The following is a 14732-nucleotide window of genomic DNA, read 5'->3' as shown; positions in this document are numbered from 1 at the left end:
GAAGAAGAAGAAGCATCATAAAATGTACACATAACCCTGAGAAACTCTAGTGATGTCAGCCACATTTGTTTTTTTTTTCCTATCAATTCTCTGTGAAAATGTCTGTAGCAATGGCAAAATTGCTTACATTTCATTTCATAAAATTATACAGTTGTGACTACATTGTAATACAACTTGGACCGTCACTGAGCATACTTGAAATGTGTTGCTATAATTCAAATCAGGAGGGATTTCTGTTAAAGCATATGTATTCCCTCTGTTTCCTCCAGTACCCTAATAAAATCCATCATGTTACAACAAGAATGTCCTAGAATAGGATTACAATGACACACAGGAAGTAGATTTTACCAGACCAGGGCTTGTAGCACTGGTGCAGTGTTCCAGTTTCACCATATGCTGAAGATTTCACTTCAGGCAAACGCCTCCCGATTCCAATCACTCTGACTCAGCGAAATGTGTTGCCCTTCCTCTGTTAACCAGATGTGGCAATGGTTTCTTTCAGAACAATCTACCCAAAAACACTAATATACAAAAAAATTTATGACAGCTCCCTAAGTTTTAAAATATAAACACCAATAATCTGGCTGTGTGTTAAGGCCGAGAGTTGAAGTGGTATGTGACAAACTAGCCTACATGGGAGGGCTGCTGAAGCATTGCAGCACCTTTTTCTTTCATCACAAAGTTAAGAAACTGTGCTCTTAGTAATCAAGCTATTGTAACCTTTGCAGTCGCCAACTGCCAACTATTTCCAAAGGCAATGTGCATTTTTTTTCTCGATGGTCTGTCACCCAGATCTCTACACTCTGGCTGTCGTCCTACTGGGTCAAGTCACAATGACAGGAAACCAGGAAACCATGAACCTTCTTCTTTGGGAACGATACAATTTGCCTTACAGAACTTCAGAGCAACCAATGTGCTCACATCCTCACTGCCTAAAACAAGCCATTAAATACTATTCACCATTTCCAGAGAGTTTAGAGAATTTAAAATGCCAAGGAGTCATTAAATTTAATGCTGCCAAAACTCTGTGAAAAAAAAAAAAAAATCCCAAATTAAATAACACTGGCATGGATCTAGCCTGACTGAGACAAATTTTCCAAAGGGCTTGTAGTTTCCATCTTTTACCAATTTTCACTAGTGGACTGCAGATAATTGTTCTAATTTACCGGAATCCCCTACTCCCCCCAAAACAGCCAATTTATTTATGTTTTTGTACTGGTTAGCTCTGGCTGTGGTTAGCTAACCACAGGCATCTTCCTGTACTTGTCAACATGCCGTTACAAGATCAATCAAGAGCAGGCACAGAAAATGACCGGACACATGGAGGAGAGATGAAAAAGCCATGACTGGAGGTGAGTCACAGAGGGGAAATAGAGAGCTAGGTGCCTGTCTGAACTGGGTGTACAATTTATCATGCACTGCGGGAGGTCATTTATGGGAGGAGGAAATGGAAAAGGGTCCCATTGATACAGCACATATTGCATGCTGTTTATATGGAAGGATGTGAGGGAACTGAATAATGTCTCTGGTGGTCATTTTCCTCCATGGTAATCAACTCTTAATGACCTTATACTGTGCCTGCAGTATTCTGCTACATTTTGATTGAGTGTCGAATCTTAGGCTGTATTACTTTGACAGGGATTACACTAAAACTTTTGCATCAAGATTAGTTTTAAGTTTTAATTATGGATGTGTATATTCTTCAGTTTCTTATGCATCAGATTTCTTGTTCGAGTTAGTTTTACTTGAGCTAAAATTAAATTTGAGATCTGCCTTGAATTAGACTATTAGTTACATGTTGAAGTAACAGGAAAACTTATCCCAACAACTGATATATTAATGCATTTTACTTTTACCAAGTGTCTGAAATCAGTCAATCGACCGGCTTTGTAAGAAAAGCTCAAATCTGAAGCCTGTTTAAACTGCCATCATAAAAGTCACAGAAAGCAATGAATAGTATTAATATTAATATTCTATTTTTCCCTTATTGCCAACAACAATGATAAAAACCAACAATGTGTAAGTGTGTCTCTTCATACATTCTGACTTCCCTACCCTGTTGGTGGCACTATGCCTCAATGCCCATTGGTTCCTATTGAAGCACTGGGGGTCAACAAATAGAAAGTTCATTTAATAAGGGCTCAGTAGTTCTCTCCAACAGCTACACACTGTGGTTTTTAGCAAATATTACAGGGGTAAATAGTAATTTGTTGGGGACTATTTTAAGCAGTGGATTGATACACATTTAGTGCTTTGTTGAGCATTTACAGCAGCAGGGTGATGTGAGGCTGACTACAATAAACTTCAGTGCCTGTCTTTATGGAAACAAATACTAATGTAATCAGTTTTTAGACAACAGACAGTACTTTGGAGTTTTAGTGGATCAAATCATTTTTGATTTTGGTCTTTACATGGGATTTGTTTACATTACGAAAAATATACAGTAGAACCATCACAAGTTGTGCGTACAGACTGGACATTTGGCTGCAGCTTCTCCATGATCATCAGGAAGAATTATCGATATAGGGCGGCACAGTTGGAGTAATGACAATTTTCATGACAAATGTCTATCCACTACCACAATGTGTTTGCTTTGGTTAGCTGCAGGAGGCTGAGCTGACCACAATCCTCCTTCCTGTCTCCTCCTGGGTCTCTTCTTGTGCCAGGCTAACAAACCATTATGTTGCGAGATCAATAAAGACGCTGAATGGTAAATGACTGGTCACACTGGAACCAGATGAAATAACTGGTGGTGATTCACGTCTGAGAAATGTAGCGCTACAGGCCTGGAGCTTATTTCCCAAAGTCATCTCAGCATGAGAAAGTTTTTTTACGATCAAAGTCTCTCTGGGTAGTAACACAATAATACAACATGGGGGGGGGGGGTCAACGCACTATCGATATAAACATGCAAATGTCATTATTTTGTTTATATTAAAAAGTTAACTTGATCCATACCATTGCTAGTGTGGACGTAGGAGGGCACACAGGGCTGGTCAGGTCAGACCTCCACTATATCTGCTTATTTGTCCAAACACAAGATGTGGTGAAAGGATCCATTGGGACATATAGGGCTATTAATCACTCACCAAGATTACAACATATATGAGACATGCTATTTCTTAACAATGGATCTCTGATACTACCCCCGCAAAATGGTAATGCAAGACTATTACAGCTACTGCAGCATTAGGAGGAAATCCTTTCAATGCTTAAGCAAATACACTTTTTTATGATTCTGCATGCTGGTTTAGACAAGATTTGTGAATGTGAGACAGCCTCTCACAAAGCTAGAAGTGAGAGTGCACCAGTATGTGAGCTGCTCCAGTGACAATGAATAACAGATGGGCTTTGTGAGCAGACTGATGGTGCTGAAGAGAACTTTAAAAATGTGGAAACAGGCTCATTTTTGTAAATAACAATTACTTCCAAACAAAATAGGTCACATGGACGGGAAAAACAGTGACGGTGCATCACTTCCCAAAGAGGCAGCTATGAGACTTAATCTCATGATGACATGACAAATTTGATTCTGGGTTTTCTGGTTTGTGGACTTGGGAGAGAGTTATTCATGCTCACAAATATTTATTAAAACTGCCTAAGATCAAACAAATAGCATATGGGAATTCTGCTTTGGAGTGGATTTTCACTTTGGGGCAAGCCAAGTTCGCAAAGAATGATCATCAGTGGAGTAAATTAACAGTGACATTCCGTATGGGTCAGCTTCCTGGAAACTAATGCTTCAAACAGATAAAGACATACACAGATTCAAATTAACATTCAGACAATGGTCCCTCCATCCATTTGGGCAACTGAAGCACCTCAGGAAAACCTCACACAGACACACAGGGGACAAGCGAACTCCACCTTCCTGTTTTGACATGAACATGCTAACTACTGAGACACTGTTCCACCATGACAGAATCAGACCTGTGGTATTTTACAAAACTTTACATCATGTTTCTCTTGTTTTTGACATTCTGTTCTAAGCTCCTACGAACACTTAAATGGGACTTGCATGCAGACTACTCAGTAACCGTTCAATCTCCATCTTAAGTGCCTGCAAACACCTAGAAAAATACAACAATATCATCATCTTTCCACTCCTCCAGTCACATTTGCCCTTAACATCAACAATGAAATTCTCACAGAGGGCCAGGGAACATCAAAAGCGACTTAATCTCTTTGATAGTGATGGATCTGATGTTGCATACTTTTGCTTGGGGGAAAAAAAAAAAAAAATCCAGAGCTCTACTTAGAATTCAACTACAAAGGCCATCCAGAGCATACGTCTGTGGATTTCACCGGAGATTATGACCTCAATCTATTATTGACATGGTGTCTGTGGACATGAATGATTTAGTATTACTAGATGACATTAATCAGCTCGGTAACAGTCGCCGGTAAATCCATCTTTTGTTGTGCTCTGAATGTAACTCCAGGGAGAAATGAGGATTGAGCAGTATGCAAGTAAGTGCCTGTGTCTCCCAAGTCCTTGGGAATGAACCCACTGAACTCCCAAAGGTGTGTGGAATAACTCAGAGAAAACCAAACCTTACACCACTTCCCCCATCTAGTGGCCAAAAAACGCCATTGCTTCTAAAGCCTCCTTTTTGATAACAACAGTCGGTATGATTTTAACAGGTAATATGGGCAAATTCATGTGTTCATGTAGTTAAATGGGACAAAGAGACCTCAAAAACAGAGGTGGGCCTACTCACTCTGTTACAGGGGTGTGCCTAATTTTGACTGTCGCAGTGATAAATGGAGATAAACATGCAAAGGTTTGAGCGTAAGTTAGAAGAAAAATGTATTTATTGTGGTTATGAAAATTAAGATCTGAACAGGCAAGTGATGATTTGTCGTTGTTATATAATCAGACAATAATTTCTTGATAAGGTCGGCTGCCCCAATGAACGTTCTTGTGTACTTGTTGTGAACGTGCGTTTCTAAACAATACATCTGATCCTATAATCACTCAAAAGAGCAACTTATTATGACAACAGTGTTTCCATTCCAGGGGGTTTTAAAACACAGAACAAATTTAGATAAAAACTATTAGTTCTTGTAAGTTCTATTAGTTCTTGAAAGACTTGCAAAATCAAGCAGCAAATACATGACTATTTTCAGTAACAACCATCACTGAAGTATGGTTGTGAACTCAAATCATTGCTTAATATCACTAAAGCCTAACGAATTAATATCTTATAATATAAAACAAATATAAAATCTGAATATAAAATATAAAATAAAACCTATGATAAAAAACAACCTGATTTCAACCTAGACTCTACCCTACATTCTTTGACCTATTGTAGCTTTGACGGATTTGATTTTGAAGCTTTGCATAGATGCTAACCTAGAGTAAGTTTTAAATTTAATTTCCTCCACTAATGTTTTAAATGAGTGAGAAAGGATGATGCTGACCAAACAAAAATTCTAAGCATGGGTACTATCCAGGACCCTCAAACAGGTCCAGAAAATCTGCACAGTGCCATTAAGGGCTAACTAAAGGGCCAACAGGTAATTTGGTAAGTGAACACTGATTTCAACCATTCCTCTAACACCACAGCATACGTCTGGCTTACTCATCAGCGTCTGCGAACTGGTCTGGCTCAGGGGGAACCTTGTAGCAGGACCACTGGAGAGGACATGGGTGGTGTATGGCTGGTCTGTAATTGGCTGTCGCCGGCAGGTCAACAGTGTCCGTTTGCTTGAGTGTCAAATCCCGCAAGGCAAAAGGAAGCACATCCTCTGGACCTGGAAGAGGTATAAATATCACAAAAACATCGGTACTTAGCCTGACCTGAATTCTAAAAATAGCACCTACAATTTTTCTGGGGAAAGGGTTAGGGTTATTGTATTATATTGTTCAAATATTTTTTTCTTTACCATAGGGTCTGACCCCAAAGCACATGTTTTCCCAGTCAGTGAGCATGACCTCTTGGATCTCATTATCCCAGTCCTCCTCCTCTCGTGGTGGCATCAATATGAGCGTAGAGTTCTCCTGACAGACGACTTCAGTGTATCTATAAAAGTTAACAGGTTGACTTAAGCATTTTAAAATGAGGAAAACTTCTTCTTGGGACTGCTTCATAATAAGAGGAGACAGCCAAATCTTTACATACACCATTTTTGATAGCTGACACTGTAGTTGTTTCTTGCCAACACAAGCTTATCAAATATTTAGTCGGGGTGCAGTGGGAGCTTCAGGAGTACTGTGACATTTTGGGAAATATGTTTATTTGCTTCCTTGTCATAAGCCTCTGTCCAAGGAGGCTTCCAGCAACCTCTAAAGCCGACTAAATAACATATTATATCTTGTTTAATTTGTACAATAACCAGGATGTGGAAGCAATAATTTGTGGTTATGTGTGGGACTTTTTATGTTTCTCTGTTTCTCTATTTTTTTCTTTAACACTGCTCCAATTTGAACTGTATAACTGAAATGGCAATTGTTGGCCCCAAATGAAATTTTGAGCATTTTTCTATCAAAAATACAGTGAGGCACTATTTTTTTATTCCATGGAACGCCCTGTCTACAGTTGCATTTGCAACAGATTAATTTGCAGTGTCCTACACCACCCTTGTAACACTTATATTGGTTAGACTGGACTGAATATGGTAAATAATAATGAATTAATGAGCATTTTAGACTGACTGATTTATTCAAAGCAGTTATCAGGTAGGTTTCTCACCTTTTCTTATGTCTGAATTTCTTTCTTCTTCTCTGGGTCGTCACTGCTGCTGACAGACAGGGCTTTCGTGGCATTTGGTCCGGATTACCGGGCACAAAAACAGTGTCTAGACTGGTGGCCCCGTTGACTGAGATACCACCTGAAATGTCTCCGCCGCTGACCCTGCCAGCTGCTGAGGAATCACTCACAGCTGAAATTTTATTTCCCTGTTTCCTAAGTGTCCTTGAGGTACTCTTGCCTTTGTATCCATGGTTAATATAACCATTAACCAAGCATTGCGGTTTGGTACCATTCAGTGTACCAGCTGGTGCGCACTCACTGATTCTAGTGGCAGCAGCTGGGCGGCCATTGTGAGCAGCAGCTTCATTAACCAAACCTGTGCCTGGGACCTGACCATTGACCAGACCATTTGTTTTACAGGTGCTGCGATATGTTCCCCTTCTTCTGCCCTCGAAGTTCAAAACACGCTGAGGCATCGCGTCACCTACAAAGTACATTTGGAGGATAAGTGAGCAGAATTAAAGAAAATAAAAACATGGGATGAAGATATGTGACTGTTACAATACAGAGAGGTGACAAATGAAACTTCAAAGAAGCATTTCAGTGAGAAAAATACATTCACCAAACTTTCAACTTTGTTCTATGTGCCTAAAATGGAGAAAGTGGTAACACATCATATAGACCTGTTCATGAGTTTAAATTCATTTGGATTCTGAGTCAGTGTTACATGTACAGTATTAGGAAACTATGATGCAGCCTGATTCAGTGGCTTCCTTCATTATGATGAATGTGAGCACTGCATTTTTTGTCTTGAGTCAATCCCTCACACTCCCATAAGAGGCTAAACATGCATGCAAACATGCATGAGGACTCATGTTTGAGTCACATATAGTCACAAAATACTTCATTTTCAAGTGCATATCATTTGAAGATGCCAGTAAAGTCCGGTTCATTCATGTAACAGGGTGTAAAAATTTGTGTTGGAAGTGTAAACTTAAATGTGACATATACAATGAAACTAAGCTAAGCTAAACTTACTATTGTACATTCAAGTAACGTCGGTAACTTTTGCCCCCCCTGTGCCAAGTCACTGCTAACTTAGCCACCTGCTAGCATCATCTCCCTTTAGCTAGCGTTGTGATTGACAGCTATCATCGTGTCGGCTGTAGACAATTTGCCTACCATTAACGAGTAAACAAAATCAATCCCATAACTTGTCGCTAATTTCTAACTGCCTTCAGTTTAATCTAGCGACTTCTTACCTGTGCTGTAACCTGAAGCACGCCTCCCCCGTGCAGCACAATGACTCACACACACTGTGTAGCGTGCGAATTGAGGAGGCAAACGATACGCCGACAGGTGGCGCCAAGACACAAAATGTCATAGTTAGGTTTGTTAGTTTTCATAAAGGAATACCACAAATGATAAACTATTCACTATATGTTTTAGCTATCAAGCACCAAACTCTGCAGGTTTGGAAGATGATTATGTTGAATCAATTCCAGCAGTGACCCCTAGAAGCAAAGACAAATTATGTCAGTAGGTGGCGCTATACTGCAGCAGAATGAGTGCATAAAGGTAGTAACTGATTTTCATTATGATAGATGAACAATGTGGCCAAATGAATGTGATAGTATTTGTCTTGTCCATATATGTCTGTGTCCTTTTGCTCTGTTATTCATGGCTAGGCCTGACCCCTTGGGAAATCTAAATGCTTTCACTGGTAGCCTGTGTGCTTCCAACATTGTGTCAACGGTTTGGAAACTGCCCCTTCCTGTTTCAACATGACACAAAACAAAGTCCATAAATAAAGTTTTCTTGAGTTTTGTGCAAAAGAACTATACTGGCCTGCACAGATCCCTGACCTCAACCCCATCCAAAATATGTCAAATGAATATGAGTAAAACCCTCGTAATAGGGTGTAGGCTCTTACAGCCGCATTTCAATTACAATCTTGTGTCTTCTGGGTATAAGATGCAATACATGGTCATCCTCGGAATCCTGTTATTTCTCAAAGTCTCTGTACCTGGCAAAAATACAGAAAACAGCACCTGATATTTTTTTCCTTTGGTTACATTGTAGTATTAAAACAGATAACCTTGGATAGGCCTTGCTTGAATCACATGATCCCAGTGGCCTAATGTGAACATGCAAAGCAGGCTTGCCTCAGCACTGGAGCAATACATACAAAATACTAAAACAATAAAACTGTGATTGTGGATTTTGAACCAATCATGCAATCAAGTGAGAATGGGTTACTTGCATTATTCATGGTGGCCAAGTGTTTTTATGTACAGCACAGTATGTTTATCACAACAGCAGCAAAGACATCAGCAGCACACACTCAAAGAAAAGAATAAGTGGTTTCATGTTTTAGAAATTATAGTTTATTATATAAATGGACATGAGGGCAAAAAACAATTTAAAATGATGAAATTTCGTGAGACAGCATCACTGCCAAAGCCATTTTTATTGCCATTTATAGTGACTACATCGCATTGGATAGCCCTAATGATTCAAAATTTAAGAGCTACAAGAAATGAGTTTGTGACAGATTCTACAGTTCAATGCACTGATGATTTTTTTTTTTTTTTTTTTTTAAATTTAGGATGGCACAAGCAGCTATAGAGTGAAAAGATTCGTGAGGCAAAACAGGACACAAGTCAGCAGGTACTGTACTGGTAAATAAGTTAATATTGCTCATAATGTTCACCATTTAGTTTAAGTTAGGAAGACAGTTTACAACCATATAAAAAGCCAGTTTAAAGCAAATTGAAAAGCAATGGAATTACTGTGACTAACAAAACAAACAAACAAAAAAGAGGAGAAATGCGACACAATATCCTCTACTGCATTAAGAAATTATTACATTAACAAAATATTCCCAAATTGCTATCCTGGCTTGCGTACCATACAAAGCATTGTGCTATACTGCTTTTCTAATAGGACACCTAAGCAATCACAAGTTCTTTCGTGATAAAACTGTATAAAATAGATTTCATAGTATCAATCTGAAAAAGAGTGGTGAGTGGCACATGAATACAAATTATCACTATATAATTACAACATTTACAAGTCAAGAAAATGTCAGACAGACATAGACTGTACCTCCAAAAACTGTGTAAATCTGTAGCAACATTGTCTTGAAAAATGTCCCCAAAAGGCACAGACAGAAGAAAAGGTGGACCATGCAAAAGGAAACAAAAAGTTGTTTGTTTTTTTTGTGCAAGGAAGCAAAACTCAAGTTTAGAATAATTACATAACACAGCAGATTGTAATTGTTTCCCCTCTAAAACAGTGCCCTCTTCATTACAGTACAGAATACTGTACACATGTGTTACAACATGTCTTAACCAATTACAGACTTAGATTCAAAAAGCCTTTTTGACCACACAGAAAGTGAAATATCAAGTTGTACATTCATGATATTTACAGTATTAGATAGCTTCAGAGAGCCATGGGGGCATTAACTACAATCTGCAACCTGGAGGCTTCAGTGAGATTGTTAATCCAGTCTTTTGTACCAAAGAGTAGTGGATGCTCACATCCAGTATCTGAGTTGATTTCACTGAGCACAGAGAGAGGATTCAGTAAACCATGTCACAATGGCTACCAGCCACTCCAATGTAAATCCATCATACATCCTGTACATTCATATCATTACATTTCTGTGCAACATCATTGGGTCTATTGCTAGCAACAGAGAATTTTTATCAAGCTCATGCTTTGCTAGCAAATAGCAGCAACGGGAAGTTACAGTTTAAAGACACTCCTTGGTTGCAGCTTCTGTGCCATAAAGCAACACTCTGCTAATCATCTGAACCAACCTAAGGGCCACTTCTTGGTGAAAGAATTTTCACTTTTGGACTGATTGACACTGCAAGTACTGTTTCAAAGGTTCCTGGAAGACATGTTCTCAAGAATAAACAAAAACATAAATCTTCACCTTCAGTTATCCTTCAGAGACTTCACAAAAACCTTTCTTTGCTAGCATTACGTGGTTCATCATCTGACTCCCCACCTCTTCAGAGAAAACACTGTTGCTTAAGTCGCTGTTTTCAACTTATAATCAAGGCATTCTTCTTTTCTTTCTCTATCCACTTCTGCCTCATTTCCCAGTCTTCTTTTAACACCTGCTTGTCCAAGTATGTCACATGCATTCAGAGAACACCTGCATGATAGGGAAGAAAAGACTGGCAGTTTACAGATCGGGCAACAGTGGACTGACCTGCTTTCATGTCTGTCTCACTGTATTTACCTAAAATGGATCTTGCTACACTGCACCAAACTGTCTGTCTGTAAATAAGATCACCAATGTTACACCAGGATACAGTAGAACCCACATCAGGTTTGTTACATTGTTCCAGTTTTTATGCCCAAGTACATTATGTCCAGTGTACTACATCAAGTGACTTTGTCGATCCTCAACGCATTTGAACGCAGGATGTTCCTTGGAAGAAATCACCAGTTTTGTCTTGTGAGATCAAAGTTGTGACAGTAACTACAGTTCACAGCATAAACAGAGAATAAAAACAAAACAGGGTAGATCGAGTTGAAGAGTCACAGTAGTATGACCTAAAGTCAGTGAGCAACCACAGGCTCTTAAGTTCCGTGTGGAGTCTCACTCAACCTTTGCTGCAAGAGAAGTCCATTTCCTGTCCACAAGCAGCAGGGGGCAATGCATGTCTATTTATATGTCCCAGTTTCCAAGACTGGATCTGCCTGTCTCTGCTTCACTGTACAGACTCACGACTCGGGTTGCAGGTTCTGATCAAACAACTGGAATGATCCTCATTCTCCCGAGTTCGAGAACGACTCTCATTCCAGTTGAATCACTGCTAGTTTTTGATCTCCAGGATGGAGGGGTTGTGGTCCAGGATGGACAGGATGATTTTGTCCATGTACTGTCGCAGACGCAAGTTGATTTCCTCCTGCTCCTTTAGGGCTTCCATTAACTGGGGAGAAAGAAGTATGTCAAATGACATTTTCATTCCAGTTATTTTTAACAGTGCACACTATAGTCTTACTAATTGTATTGTTCGTTAGCTGAGCTGTGGACCCAATACTTTTGTTGCTGCAAGACTTTGCTATGTTAATTAATAGCAGCGTACAAATTGTCTTTGTATGGGAACTACATAGAAATTCAAACTATAAACTATAATTAATTTTTATGCATGGATAGGTTATTTCCATGGCACTGAGCAGCAGTTATGTATAGTGAGGTAGCCATGTTGATGACCTCAATATTATGCATGATTCAATTCTACAATAGTGTAATATGTAGAACACTGTCGTGCTGTGATTACGTCCTAGAAATAAAGTTATGTTATGTTCTAACTTTTGTATGTGAGGGACCTTTATCATTCAGATCAAACTCAGTATGAAACTAACTGGTTGCATAACAGTTGACGATGCAGTCACAGAGTTGTTTCAGAGTAAAATACACTGACTACTTTTATTGTCATATAGGAAAAACTAATTTAACTGCATTGCATCTCAGTGTAGTTTGTATATTATCCTGGTGTTACCTGGTCTCTGGAGGCGTTATCTATCTCTGCAGCCAGGGACTGGGCCTTGGTCTGTGTGGCAAACAGGTTTTTAGCTTCATATAAGCTGAGGCTGAGGATCTGACCATTCAGGTCATCGTTCTGCTCCCTCAGTTTCTGGTTCTCCTAAAATACAGAGTGAGGGCAGGAGGGAGAGGAGAGAGAGATAGGAAGAGAATGAGATGAGGCTCTGTACCACACAAGTGGTAAAGTTTTTTTGTTTTGCTTTAATGGACACTACTCAAGCCTCACTCAACCCATACGCCAAAACACTGCACTTGGTTCGTCATCCAGCAGCAAACACAGCAATGCACATCTATTTTGGCAACACCTACAGGACATAACATGGGTTATGCGTGTTACAGAACAAACTGCTCCCTTGCTTTGTCGGGTGTGTTATGAAAGCTCCATGATTAAGTTGCCTTTTGAGCGCTGACAAGAGGTCAGTTTGCTTTACCCTCCTTCTGTCCTCAACCATTAGTAAGTGGACTGCAAAACTGACCCCAATTCAGCTTGGGCAAGTTCACTCTACTCCATTGTGATTAGTGGTTAATCAGGAGGTCAAAGGTCACAGAAGCAATTTTACCATCAGACCAGGACGGAGCCAAGCCCCAGACAACATCAGGTGCTGGAATTCAGAGGGTAGAAAGTCCTGGGACACAAATCGCTGGACACACACACACACACACACAGACATTTACAGAGGCGCACAGGCAAGCAAAAGTTTATCCTTCTTGGGTGTTACAGGGCAGCGTTTGTCAAATTAAAAGCTGTCGCCGGCACACAGCTTCATAATCAACCACAGACAAGCACATTGTATTACTGGACATCTAAAACTGCCAGAAGTAGTTGATATAAAGGAAAGACATAAAAAAGAAGTATCTGCAGACAAAAGGTGCTATAAAACTATTATTATCATTTCCCTTCTTGCTTGCCTGCGCTTGGTGTGACAAGTTTGGCTCAAGGCTACTGGGGGACATGGACCTTATCATCTGAAGTTCCTGATAAAATGCACAATCAGCAATTCTCACTGATGGGCCACTTAAAAGTTACCTCAACGTCTGATGGTTTTGGTAACCTCATTTTTTGTATTGCTCTTATGGCTTTGAAATGAATTATACAGAGCTGCTACACAACTTCCAAGAGTGTTAATATCTACCTTTACTAGTCTTATCAGAGAGGACATCTGAAAAACACTCTCATCTACTCCCTTATCTCTCATGTTTACTTCGTACCAGGTCTATACACACTGGAAACAGTAACTTAACATTTGAGTCTCTAACTGTGGCAGGCAGATACCTAAAGGCAACTATCACTGTATTTAGGAATAGTGAAACTAAAGAACAGAGAAAATATATAGAGCATACTCTATGTGCTCTGTAGCTAGAATTGTCATAGATTGTCATGAAGCTGGTTTAAGCTCCACTGGACTCTCCATTACAATTTGATTAAAATGTGATACTCTCTGCCTGAACCCAACCTCTTGCAGTGTGTGTCTCAGGTCCACCTAGCATCTGTAGCCACCATAATACCAAAAGTAGCCTTGTTTTCTGAAATTAGCCACTTCATGTTCCTCTGGTAGTACACAACTAATTTAGCGTGTGTCAAATTGAAACTGCTTCCTGTAAGAACAAGGTTAACCCTCGTGTTGTCCTCTGGGTCAAAGTGACCCGGTGGCCGACAATGTGCCTTTGTGTGTGTGTGTGTTCGTGTGTGTGTGTAGTAGGATTTGTTGTTGTGCATGACATTCGTGATTCTGAAGTGGTTATCTTTTGTTTTTGAATAATAATAATAAGAAAAAAGTATATAGAATACGAAGGGCAACGGGAGGGTTAAGTGCTCCTGCAGGGATAAATATAGCTCGAGTATGAACTTATTATCTGAAAACATTATCTGAATCATTGTGCAGGTATGTCAAAACTGTTTGTAATATAACAAGACAGTGTACACATAGTGTGTTTCTATACTGCTACTGTGTCATTTTATGAAGAAAAAAAAATAGATGGTGGGCCAAAAACACAATGCGCTAATTTGGCTAATCATTGTGAGCCAAACATTTCTTTGTGGAAATAATGCAGGGTTTAGCTGAATTTATTTATTTGTGAATGATTACAAAATGATAGTTTACTGAAGGGACTGAGAATTAGAGAGTCGGAGTCAAAGACATGCTACCAAATACAGTAAATAGCACTTGAGACACACTTAAAATAAAGGAAGGATAGAAGAATGAGTGAAATAATTTTAAATGAGTAAAAACAACTGTCACTCAATAAACACAAATTAAATGAACCATAATGAGTTTCTTGTGAGACATTAAATATTTATAGATTTTCTGCTGCGCTAAATCTGTGACAGATAATTATGTGGCTCACTTTGAGATGCTCTGTGAAGCTAGTAACAGGCATTATCTTTCAATAACAGGACAGAAATCCTGGATTCAGGATTCTAAATCTATGTGAAAGTGTTTTATGATCATCTCAGTATGTTA

General features: G+C 39.3%; 2 protein-coding genes across 7 annotated transcripts in view; both read right to left on the bottom strand.

The window, feature by feature from the left end:
* Positions 1–4928: 4928 nt before the first annotated feature.
* On the bottom strand, positions 4929–8202 carry LOC108875811 (uncharacterized). 2 transcript variants are annotated; one of them, XM_018664950.2, is made up of 4 exons: positions 7961–8202; positions 6699–7182; positions 5893–6029; positions 4929–5760 (listed from the first exon to the last, which is right to left on the bottom strand). In XM_018664950.2, exons 2-4 carry the CDS (start codon positions 7172–7174, stop codon positions 5585–5587), a joined length of 789 nt encoding a protein of 262 aa, XP_018520466.1. In that variant the 5' UTR covers positions 7175–7182; positions 7961–8202; the 3' UTR covers positions 4929–5584. The 2 variants fall into 2 exon arrangements, with proteins under 2 accessions (XP_018520466.1, XP_018520465.1); XM_018664949.2 differs by lacking the exon at positions 7961–8202 and adding an exon at positions 7737–7925.
* An 860-nt stretch (positions 8203–9062) lies between these two features.
* rab11fip4b (RAB11 family interacting protein 4 (class II) b) overlaps positions 9063–14732 on the bottom strand; it is a 53937-nt gene continuing 48267 nt past the window's right edge. For 3 of the 5 annotated variants that reach the window (XM_018665101.2, XM_018665106.2, XM_018665105.2), the window contains 3 exons: positions 12831–12911; positions 12227–12370; positions 9063–11653 (listed from right to left, as the gene is read on the bottom strand). In XM_018665101.2, the coding sequence (XP_018520617.1) occupies positions 11537–11653; positions 12227–12370; positions 12831–12911 (342 nt within the window). In that variant the 3' untranslated portion in view covers positions 9063–11536. The remainder of the gene's footprint in view (positions 11654–12226; positions 12371–12830; positions 12912–14732) is intronic. The other 2 variants (XM_051070681.1, XM_018665103.2) reach the window with 2 other exon arrangements.

This window comes from Lates calcarifer, linkage group LG5 (genome assembly GCF_001640805.2).
Source record: "Lates calcarifer isolate ASB-BC8 linkage group LG5, TLL_Latcal_v3, whole genome shotgun sequence".
NCBI classification, from domain to species: Eukaryota; Metazoa; Chordata; class Actinopteri; family Centropomidae; genus Lates; species Lates calcarifer.
Note: the sequence above shows the minus strand (reverse complement) of the source record. Positions and strands in the feature narration are given on the sequence as shown.